The following is a 12243-nucleotide window of genomic DNA, read 5'->3' on the forward strand; positions in this document are numbered from 1 at the left end:
TCCTGGTGTTCTAAATAGAAAGAAACCTCTCACACTCTCCTAGATGAAAGATGTTAGCTGTCACATAACGCCGCTTCTTGTGCCAAAGACTAAATGTCTCTATTAGCATAAATGACTCTGTAAACAAGACCATGAGTGAGGTGAATACCTTTCAGCGCATCATTAATTACATATATTGTTTATGACATGAGAGATTTCAAGTCTCGGTGAGTTAAAGGAAACGCGCTGACCCTGTTTGATGCCGGCGCCGTTCAGCCCGATGCGCTGCGTTATCCTCAGGCTCCGCTCTGCAGATGTGGAAGTGATGGGCTCTTTGCAACCAATGAAATCCAACATCAGTGACTGGGATTGCGCTTTTATCACATTCTTAACTTTAACAGCATGAATGCAATGCAAACTGTACTTTATGATGAAATGAAACAGTTCTCACACTGGCGTTGGCTTAAGAGGAAAGTGCAAAAGTTCCTTAAAACTGTGACGCAGCTTCGCTCTATTGTCTGATCAAGGCAATGTCGGGGCACTTGTTGATTTCGTTCTAAATCTCACTCGCATTGAATACAGCTGAGAAATGATCATTTCTAGAGTTACAAAACACACCTGAAAACATATTAGCTAATTATATCAATCTTAACATAGTGGCGTTACTGTTAACGCTGCAATTGTAAATGAGAAGAAAAGGAAATGTAGCTGTTTAGCAGCAGTGAGACAAAGTAACTGGTGGCCTTCGATAAATGCTAATGGTATGGACTGTGTGAAATCTAGTAATGAAAACATGAGTCAGCTTAGAGTCAGAAACCTTGGAATTAGTTTTCATAAAATAATACTGAAATAACCTGAAAATATCTGCTTCAAATGATTTAGTATAAGCAGATTTTATCCTTCAGAATTACAATTACAAGTACTTGAAACTGAAGGCCCACACACACACACACACACACCCCCACACACACACCCACACACACCCGCACACATCTGCTTAAGATTCATTGTTGCAGATGAACAAAAGCCTCCATCACACCTGTCCACAAAGCTTTCTTCGCTGGACTTGCAGAAGGTAATTTTAACCTTCGGCTTCATTTAATTAGAAGCAGTGAGTGAAAAGGCCAGGATGGGCGTCTGGCTGGCTGGGCTAGCATGCGGCTCACTGTTGGACCTTAACAGGATGATTCACTGGCTTGATGTTAGACTTAATCCCAGAATTATTTCCCATGCACACGCCTACACAACCACCCCTACACACACAAGCACACGCAAATTTTCACTTGCATGCAAACGTTTTGCTGGTGGAACTCCATTCAGATTTTTAATGCAGTTAGGGGTCGAGTTTCAGGGTCTGTAGCTAATCGCGTTTTAATTGAAAACTAAATAAGCAAGATTTCCAATTGAAAAACAATTTCTGCTGCTAAATTATTGAATAAGTAGACATATGAGTTCAACAACAGATGTTTTTAAACAGATGTTTTTAAACTGTTATTTAAATGTTTTAAACTGTTATTTTTAAACTGTTGTTTTTAAACTGATATTTAAATTTGTCAACCATCAGATTTATGCAAAGTGTTATTCTATCCATTAATCTTTCCAGTGTTTCAGGAACTCCTGATCATTCATGAAACTTCTTTAGAAAGCTGTGGACTGTTGATGCTGATGTCAGCGTTGGGGACATCTGTGCTGCTGCCGCATGTTTAGCATTAAGATGCTATTTTAGCCTTGAACAGCTTCACCTCTAGGCTAACTGCTTTTAGCACAACTTGAGCACAACACTCGTCTTCACCAGCATCCCATAAGATCAGTTCAGAAGCACAAATTAACTCTTAGTGGGACAAGAGAAGCAGCTTTGTCATCCGACACTGTGGTTTTTGCAGATGTCGCTGGTGCGTCAGACCAGAAACGTGCAAATACAAAGGGTCCCATCAGAACTTTGGTTGTACAAAAAACACACAAAAAAAGTGATTCCTTGCTTTAAAATTTTTAACATGTTAAAATCTAAGTAATTTTATTAATAGAAATCAACACATTAAAGTCTCAGCCTTAAAGAATATTTAGCTTTTATGAATCTTTTTTCTTGAATTTTTGTCACCTTTGCAAAAATTCAATTTGCAAACTGCTTTACATCATTTGAGCTTTTCCATGTTTGTGATGATTTAAAGAGAATCAAACATTTAACAACTACAGTAGAAACAAAAAAACTAATATTAAAAACACAAATAAACCAAAACGTTAACTGGAAACAATTATCTCCTGGTAATTTCATGTCTTGCAGTGTTGGACTGATTTGTGATTGCAGGCCTTCTTTTTGAGTGGCAGTAATTCAGTACAGTGAGCACATAGCCACCAACTAATGACAGCATGTGGGCGAGCGGACTTAAAAAACACAGCTCAGTTGAAATTACTGTCTGCTTCCTCCTTCTTTTCTTTCTCTTGGCAAATCTGGGCAACACTCACAAACCAGCTTGCTTTTCCAAACACAGATCTGATACACGCAGTCTTGCAACACAAACTGAGCAGAGATTGGCCTACTCTCATTTCCTGTGTGAGGGGCTGTAGGGTTGGACATTTATTTGGCATTTTTTCTTAAGAAGTACATTATGAGCTTTCATGTGATCAATATATCCACAGCTGTGCTGCAGCAGTTGCTAGTTGACCCAACCAAACCAAGCTGAAGACTAAGCTCATTTCAAGGTGCTGAAACTACTGATCCCGAAAGGTTATGCACAAACCTCAGTGTATTTATATGAAGGTTGCAGATTGCATAACACAGATTTCATTCAAACGTTTCAAAAATGTCACAAATGTAATTTATTTGGGGGCTTAAGTGGCTATCCGCAAGAGCAGTGGTGCGCAGGAAGTGCATAGCTATAAATCATTGATTGCACATTACTGCAACACTATAGTCTTATGCTGAGAGAATATCCTGCCATCCATCCATCAAGCCGCCTGTCTGTTGGTCGTATACTGTTTTATCCTGGTTGCTGTGCCAACAGCTTTAGCAGATATCCCCAGACAACCTTCTCCCCGCGTAGCTCCTAGAGCTCATCTGATAACTGATATAATCTCTTCAGTGAGACAGAGGGAGATGTGTCACATCACAGTATAGGACATGACATAAACACCTCTACTGAAGATTTCGTCGAGATGGCTCCGTTTTGACAGAGAAGTTTCTCCCAAACAGTCAACCACCTCACTACGTCTCTAAGAGGAAACTCATTTCAGCTGCTTGCATTGTGTTTCATTTAGTAGCAGAACTAAACTTTTATACACTCCGAGTGGCCAGAGAGTGAGCAAAGCTTTATCTGGAGGTTCATACACTAATAAAGAAAATACACAGTTTTTCTGATCTTGTATGTAAAGAACATGTCTTCTTCTGATTAATATGTCATTGTGCAGAAGAGATTAGGCAACCTGGCGACATGTCAATGATGTGTACTGCAACCAGTACAAAGGTGTTCTGTTTGTTCCCACATACATCCTGTGGTGAAACATTTTGACCTCTGACCTATTGTGCTCTTCTAGTATCATATTTCATTGCCAGTGAATCTGAGGTTAAAGTTAGGAAAATACAACCCCCCAAAAATAAAACAAATAAGATTTTAAGCTGCTTTTGCATTTGTTGCTAAAGCAAGTTCATGTTATCAGCGGTTCTTTAAATAGAAATGTGGGACATATTGCTTTATGTAGTATGAATCAAACAGATGTCAGGGTGAGAAGAAGGTGAAATAGGTGAGAAAGCCAGGCCCGGGTCACAGCTGCTGTATGGTTGTCATATTTCCAATAACTCCAGAATACCTGAGACCTGCAACATCTGCTGTGGGATCTCTGAGAGGAGACTAGATCAAATGTGGGATATTAGAAACTGAAAAACTTCAATTAGAATGTGGGAGAGAGGAAGAAATAAAGAGAAATTTAAGGCCAGGAAGGTGTGTCAGCGGGAGGATAACAGAAAGGTAGGGAGAAACAAAAATAAAGTTTGTGGATATTGAGAAAAAAGAGCAACATGAGGTGAGACGAAGAAAGATGGAAAATGTTTTTGTGGAGTAAGACGACAAAAAACAGATGACAATATACGATAGGGAGCAAAATGGGAGTGAAGATAAAAGGTATAAAAAAAACAAACAAAAAAAAAAAACATAGTGCCAGAGAGGAGAAGTGAGGTGGCACGAAATAACAAAGAGATAAGAATTAATAAAAAGATAAAAGTGCTGCAGGATAGTTTTCTGCTTCACAGGCTTCCCGATACGACCCCAGCCCCCCAACACATACAAACAGATCACGGGTCACGATTGAAGGGAGAACATGTAGATAATCGATGCACTGGGATTAATAATGAGATTTCAGGAGCAATACAGTTAAAGGGGGAGGACTGGGATTACGGCACCCCGGCCCAATTTCCAGCTGACAACGAAAGTAGCAAAACAAAGCTTCCGTAAGAGGATTGGAAGGTTTGAACCAAAAGCCGTCTCCGATTGAGCACAGAGAATTAGCGTGACATTACAAAAATGGAAATACAAGCATGTGGGCTTTTCCTTGGGTCTCGATTACACTTCACTGAAGATATTTCAGTTCAAACAACGGACATTCATGGACGTCGTTAGCCAGTTGTTGTCCCTACGTAGTCTGAAAGACATGTTAGACATCAGGGAGTTTTAACATTCATCATGTCATTAAAATGTACGCAGAAAGGCCAAAACTGAGACTCAGGCTACGGTGGTGTTACTGCTAATATTACTTCTGTTTTAGGGTGGGATTATTATCCTGCTGCATAACACAACTGCTTACTAAAGATCAAAACAAAGAGGTTAAAATGTGTTAGCCGACAATGACATTACCCACATAAACACATGCTATGAATCACTGAAAAAGGGTATATTTTATTATATTATTTTATTATGTTTTATTATGTTAAGGGTATATCTTATTATGTTGAATAGTCATGTTAGTGACAGTCTGTGTATTATGCCCCTAAAATCATGGGCAGCTTTGTGTTTGTGCTCTGGATTTCTCCTCATTCATGTCTGAAGAAACCAGACAGAAAACTGAGAATAGAAATAAAAGAGGATTTGGATGAGAAATGAGCTGTCTAGAAAACACCAATGAGATGGGGTGTGTGTGCATGGGTGTGTAGGGGTGTGTGTGCGTGCGGGCGTGGGCGTGAGTGCAACAGCATACTGACAAACTGGAGAAGAAGTTTCAGTCTGAAAAATCTCTTTATTAAGAGCGGAATAGTCCATTTGAAAAAGTGCTTTTGGTCTCTGAACGGCGTGTGAAGGAGGCAGTGCTGCCACTCGAAATGCATTGCACACAGAGCACTAAGTGGCCTGGGAGTTTGGGTGTGGAGGCACCAAAAAATCAGGCTTGTGAAAAAAATGTTTAATCAAAACAACCACTTGTGGCTGAGACAGCGTTCAGAGCAGCAGTGTGCGCCGCTGTGTAGCGGCTGGAAGTGAGAAAAGCAGGATGAAATTATTTTACTGTTGTAGACAAAAAAAAACATGTTGCAATTTATCATCTTATATTCACTACTGAAGCAACAACATCGCATGGCTCTGAACTGTTTCCTTAACAACATTTTGTTTCTATACACCTGTATACTCCAGACTAGCAAACCTCTCACACTCATAATTTTATAGATTTGGTCAGACCAAGTCTGACCATATCGTAATAGATATATTTATGATTAGAATATTACATCAGACTAATAAATAAAACCATTTTCAATACAGAAATGTGGGTATAATGACAAATATATTTAATATCTGCTTATTCCCTACAAGCCTTGTCAGAATGCATATTCTGATTTATTGAATATGATTGAAAAATGTGGGGATTACCTGTGATAAATACATATAAACATTTGGTGTTAAATAATTAGCATGGCTAACAGAAGTTTGGACCCTTTAGTCCATGGAGACCAACACAAACACATCATACAGTGTAATATACAGTAATATGTTATGTCTGCATTTTAGCCCTGCTGTACTTTTTGAGACAACTCTACATCTGAACAGCAGCGTCTGACACCGTAGCTAATTACCGCTCACCTCTCTTATAACTGGTTCCTTTTCCAGCTTCAGTCGTACGTATATCTACTCATTAGCTTCGCTCGGCGCCCACCGGTGCAAGCAGCTAATTATTCCCCTGCACCAACTCGCCGTTCCAGGAGTTCAGCTGTTAGCGAACAGGGTTCAGGATGCGGGGTCGGCGGTGATTCTGAGCGCGCAGCGGCACGTCCTCTCATCGGTGTCACGCTCCTCTCGGTGCTGGGAGAGAGTGCTCTGTTGGCGCTCCAGTTAATAACGCTTTAGGGTCCGGGTTACACAGCATTCCGGCATGGGGTCGTGTGCTGTTTACAAGTAACAGGATTTCTGTGATTGGACATGGCTGTTTGATGATCACTGGCTCAAAACTGTTCACACAAGCAACATATTTTACCCTATGTTGGGTTATTTTTGCTTTTTTCCAATCACAAAACCCAACCGAGTCAGAAAGGGTTACGGAGCAGATTGAAACCCAGAGAGCATAGCCTGAAACAAGCACGCGGTGTTTCCACAGAGAAAAGGTAAGAGGAGCATTTTGACAGGAAAGCTGTGTAAATGAGACCTTGAACGTCTGAAAATAGTGCAAGAAGAGTTTCCTGGTGATCCAGTGATTTCCCCCCCTGCGACTTTGCCACTAATGAGAACATCTGCATCTGTGGAACATACGGAGTGTGAGTGATCGTCGGAAGGGGAGCGTCGCCTGAGAGGCGGATGCAACTGTGAACTTACAGAGAGTCGGGGGTTCAACACGCCGCCAGAATCATGTAAAAATATTAGACAAAAATGGGATCCAGAAACAGTGAGGGAGATTGTGCTTTTTAAGTTACATAACCGACTTCTCTGGAAATGCCATTAAAAGCCAAATTACACATTTATTGCGTTTACTAATTCATATAATTTCTTCTTTTTGATTTTTCCTTCTTCCCAAGGTGCCAGTGCCCTGCTCAGTTTGAGGGACCTGAATGCCAGCAGAACAAGCACAGTTTCCATGGCAATGGCTATGCTTGGTTTCCTCCTATGATGCCTTGTTTTGAGAGCCATGTGTCGCTGGAGTTTATCACAGACGTGGCTGATGGACTGCTGCTGTACAGCGGCCCACTGGCACAGCTGCAAGCCTGGGACCACGAGGACTTCATGGCCATAGGTATGATGCAGAGACACTTTGGCTCAATAAAGAGAGGAAATGCTTTCAACCTTTTTATTTGTACAACACTGCAGTGGAAGGTAGCTGCACTCTGAATAAAATTAGACCAGAAAGTCTGCCAAATGTAAAGGAAAGGTGACATTTCTCAGTTTAGAAGGAACCAGTGACAGTTCTTAAATCTTAACTTCAGCCTCCCACTTTGCAAGACCTGACAATATGATGAGGCTGTATGCTTCCGTCACATCAAATCTAGAGTTTATGGTAATGTAAGGGAAGTGAATAACTGAGATGTTTGGTGAGGTAGAGTACTTCGGAAAAACGGATGGATTAGGTTGAGGTGTATTCCTTGTTCTGCATATTTGGGAAAAGTATCTTTCTCCAGCTCAATCCTTTATCTTTAGGGAGTTAAGTTTAATGCAGAGTTGTTCTGTGAATGCAATGAAAGTCTGACTGAGTTGCAGGGAAACAAATGTACAATCCAGTTCACTGAAACGGTTGAGCGTCTGTCGGTCTGCTAGACCACCATCATGTACTGGTGTGTTTTTATATGGCTGCTGAAATACAAACACATGGTTCCTTCCTTTGTTTCCTCCTACCTTCTTTCCAGGAGTACAGACATGCATGATGATGCTGTATTTTGTATATTTTAAAATTAACATACAGAACTAAGATATCTTAAAAGTTGAATTCGGAAAAAAAAGATTTACATGAAAAATGCGTAGGAGCCCTGAAAGCATAACATCTCCCTAAAATGGGCCCGAACTCAGGATTGAGTGCTATTACACAGCTGCATGAAGGAAAACTCACATGCCCATATTTTATCATACTTCCCTCGCCTAGATAATGTGTTGAACCAGATATTTCACAAAGATTTATGGCGGATTGTCTGTACCATTGTCTGGAGTGACTGCACCCCGATGCGAGGCTGAAGAGAATAGAACAAGTTGGCAGCTACAAAAGGACACCTCAACCTATATACTGTTACATATGTAGACTTGATGAGGGGAAGCAGAAAGTTTCGGTAGAAAAGAACTTCCTGTCAAGTTGAACGCCAAGAGGCGAGCAAAGAAGACTGGTGGGGAGTTTCTCACTGATGTTATCACTGTTCTTCATTCTCCAAAATGAGGCGTTACAGATGAGAAAAAGGTTGTGGAAATTTAGTTTTGTCTATGTGTCTAATTGTCTAATTGCCAGAGAAGGTGTCTAATTTATTTATGCTGAAACCATTAAATCAAATTCAGCAGCATCGATAATCTCAATAAACAAATGTTACATTTATGTATCTGTGGTCTATGGGAGGCCTTATGCAGCCACTGACTAAATTTGGATTAAACAGAAGTGCAAATAATTGATATTCATTTTAATTGTATTTTTTTATTAGCTGTTCTAGACTAGTTGTGGATTTAAATAGCATTTCACTGGTGATGTCTTCCCTTTACATATAATTACCCAGTAATATTTTTACCTTTCCTGTCTACTTAACATTTTTTAATACAAAAACACGGTGGACCGCCTCGGTGTCCCGACCACCAGGCTTAGCAAGTTTTCTGGGGGAAACCCTGGTGACGTTTGGAGTTAAAATGACAGACCTCTCTTTTCTCACTGCAGCTGTGTTCACAATGTTTTAAGAGAACAAAGCCGGTTTAATAGAGAGCAGGATTTATAGACAGATAAAACGAGAGCAGGAAGTGTTGTAGATCTTGGTATATTTAGTGTTTTAATCTGATAGACTAACACCTCCTCATATCTCTTGCTATTCCGTTCCTTGCACCGGTCTGCTCTCCTGGGAGAGATGCTGTTGTTCTATCACTGCCAAAGTAATAAGTGTGGGAGGGGAGGTCCGTAGGGAGAGTCGGGTGCGTGTGTGTTGTGTGTGTGACTTGATGTTTGGGTTACCGGCAGGTTTGCTGTGTAATTCCTGAATGATTTCATTTTGCTCTCGTTGTTTTGTTGCAGAGGGTGTTTTGGGGTTTATTGGGTCGTAAAGACTTAGGATTAGGTTAGTTGAGTCGTTAGTGCGATCCATGTGCAGCGTGTAATTAGTCAGGCTGTATATATTTAGAGCTCTAATTAACTTGTTTCAAGGTTGACCTGGTGCATGTAACAAACCCATCAGGGAGCCCAGCCTGTGTTAGAGGCTCATGCTACAGAATTATAGACGGTATAAAAGTGTTTTTAATCATCTTTGTGTGTTTGGAATGTACATAAAGATTTACTGCTCTGAATAATCTCCTTTATCATGTTCTTATTTAAAGTTGCAAATCCTACTACCGCTAAAATCCGATGCCACTCCGTTTTTGTTTGCATTTTGTGAAGAAGGAAGTTGCGGTCAGTGTCTTCTTCAGAGGTTTTAATGTCGTTTCCTTCAGTGGTTCTTGGTGCAGCGCCCCCGAAGGCAGGGTAATGAACAGGTTTTTCAATAGTTTGGATTGTTTGACAAGATGCAGTATGAAAGTGAACCATATCAACTGAAAATGAAACAAATGTTGCAATTTTGCTCCATAATCGAACCAAGTTTACCTGACTATCAAGTGTGAAAACACCCTAACAGTCATGTTTTTGTCTTAGTGGCCATTGTTGCTTTTTGAGGAAATTCTGGGTCTTCCCTGGAATCCCATTTCAGGAGGATGTATCCTGAAAACCTCCAGAGGCAGTCACCCATGGATCCCCGGCAACCTCAGCTTATGCCTTTGTGCTTTTAGCCGACCTTTTTGCAAAGATTATCAACAAACCTTTAGTTTTCTTAAATTCTAAATGTGGGAATCATGCCTGGCTCAAATAAAGCTTCTTTGGGGTCTTAGAAACTCAACATAGCTTGTATTCAACAAAGTTGTCAAATATATTGTGAATGGAGTTCTAAATGGTTTTACTCTCACTTTAATGTGATACAACCCATGGCTAGAATGTGATGGAATCATACCTCTTGGAGTAGGTTCAGTCAATTGTTTAACTTTGTGGAAGGAAATAACTGCAGTTAAAACAGAGTGCTTCCAGATCTGTTCGCGCTGATGCACCTGCTAGCAGGAAACAAAGGCAAAACAAGGGAGCTGGCAGCTGAAATACTGCAAGTGAATCAAAAAGTTGTTCAGGAAGGAAAATCAACTTGGAGTGTTACCAAAAATGTTGCTCTCTCCCAGCCAGCAGGGCTTGACATTCGAGGTAAGTTCAGACAAAATAGGAAGTCACAGTACAGAAAACAGCTTGGGAATAGAAAGAAGGAAGGGACATGCTTTATGTATTAAAGGGGTAAGATTATTTAAAATTAACTTTTTTGAGCTTTATGTCATGTTATAATGTTATTCCCTTATCATAAACATGATAACCCTGAGTGTTCCCTTGATACTTTCATGCCTGTACATGAAATCTTTTCATCTCCATGGCAACCATTCATTGTACAAAATGGACCCAGCAACTCCTATGAGGCTGAGCTCCTTGTCGGAGATGCAGTTTTCAAGCTTCAACCTCACAGATCAGCCCTCCACTGTGACTCCCTCACTCAGCTCCTTCAGACTAGCCAGAAGCAATTAGCAAACACCCAGTGGAACTGCACATCTGCTGAGCTCTTTATTTTAGCTACTTCTTAGTGCAACGCCAGTAAAAATGTTGTTAAAGGGTTAATAAAGGAGCCATATTGTGATGACTTCTTGGAAGTGGGGTTTCAGAAAGAGCAGGAGTTTTAAAGAGACAGAGGCTCAATTTCAAGGTATTAAATTACAAAGTCAAATTTCTTCTAAGACACATTCTGACAACTGAAGGTAACATAGTTACCTGATTGAGCTATTAAATGGCACTGTGCCTGCAAAAAACATAATACTGCTCCACTTAAAACTGGCAAATGTCAGAAAATAAAAGAAAAATGACTGACCTTTATGTCTGTTGCGTATTACAAAAATGTACCTGCAGATTTTTTGGTTGCTATCTGGGTTCGTATTTCTACAGATTGGAAGGGATCCGGTTTGTCCTGTTCACATTCCTCATTGGCTTTTTCTTCAGTGAAAATAATACTTACATGCACTATGCTGCAGAGCTGTAGCTCTTCCAAAGCCACCCACTCAACCAACCCTGTTTTCCTGCCGAAGGGCAGCTGCGCCAAGCCGGCCCTGCTGTGCATGCCAGAGAAGGTGGAAGGCATTCGCATAGAAACACTGTCAACACAGCAGTGTGCTGTTTCCAGTCTTTAGGCGCTTGGAAAACAGGATATTACATGGATTGAATAGAGCGTAATGTGTGTGTATGTAGAGGCCAAAACGGTACAAAAAAAAAAAAAAAATCCTCGGCTGACCTCTGGTAGATATTGAATTTAAAATCAGCATACTTTCAGAAAAACATAAGGCCTTAGATTAGCATAAATGTGTTTCCGATTTAAGGTGGTCAAAACAGTTTCCACATCTAGAGATCCAGATTTACCGCACTTCATGAAGGATTCATGTTTTTATTGACCAATGGTGAACACATATTTTATTCATGGGAGTAGCAACACAGAAAAAAGAATGATAAAGTTGAAGTCATGCCACTTGTTCCAACAACATTCTAGCCTAGAGTGGCTGCTTGGGTTTCAAAACATAACTCTTTGCCTTTGGATAATAACTCACAAACTGTTTAGCTTATCTGTTAGTCAGAATATAGTGTACATTGACAAAAGTATTATTGATTATTAAGGATTATGTAATATCAACTTTTTTAAGCTTTACATCGCGCTATACTGTTATTCCTTCATCAAAAACATATCTGAAGCGGCACTTTGATTCATTCATGCATGTTTGAGAACCCCCCTCCCCCCCCACCCCCACCCCCACCCCCACGCCTCCTCCTCTCAGTTCCTTCAGACTAGTGTCAGCAGCAACTAGCAAACACCTGGTGGAGGTGACAAGTGGAGCTCATTATAGGACAATTGTAAACGGCACAATGGAGAAACATGATGTCTGTTGAAGGGGCCGTGTCGGAAAGGGTAGAAGGTTCTTAAAGAGACAGAGACCAATTTCAAGTGGTAAGGTACAACTATGATGCAAAATCAATTTTTCTTTCCAGTTATTTTTGATAGACACATGATTTTCATAACAACTGAAG

At 40.4% G+C, this 12243-nt stretch overlaps 1 protein-coding gene across 1 annotated transcript in view; it reads left to right on the plus strand.

The window, feature by feature from the left end:
* Positions 1-12243, plus strand: part of LOC116718043 (neural-cadherin) — a 322864-nt gene that overhangs the window by 222524 nt on the left and 88097 nt on the right. The window contains exon 27 of the mRNA XM_032559667.1: positions 6962-7176. Within this exon, the coding sequence (XP_032415558.1) occupies positions 6962-7176 (215 nt within the window). The remainder of the gene's footprint in view (positions 1-6961; positions 7177-12243) is intronic.

This window comes from Xiphophorus hellerii, chromosome 4, assembly GCF_003331165.1.
Source record: "Xiphophorus hellerii strain 12219 chromosome 4, Xiphophorus_hellerii-4.1, whole genome shotgun sequence".
NCBI classification, from domain to species: Eukaryota; Metazoa; Chordata; class Actinopteri; order Cyprinodontiformes; family Poeciliidae; genus Xiphophorus; species Xiphophorus hellerii.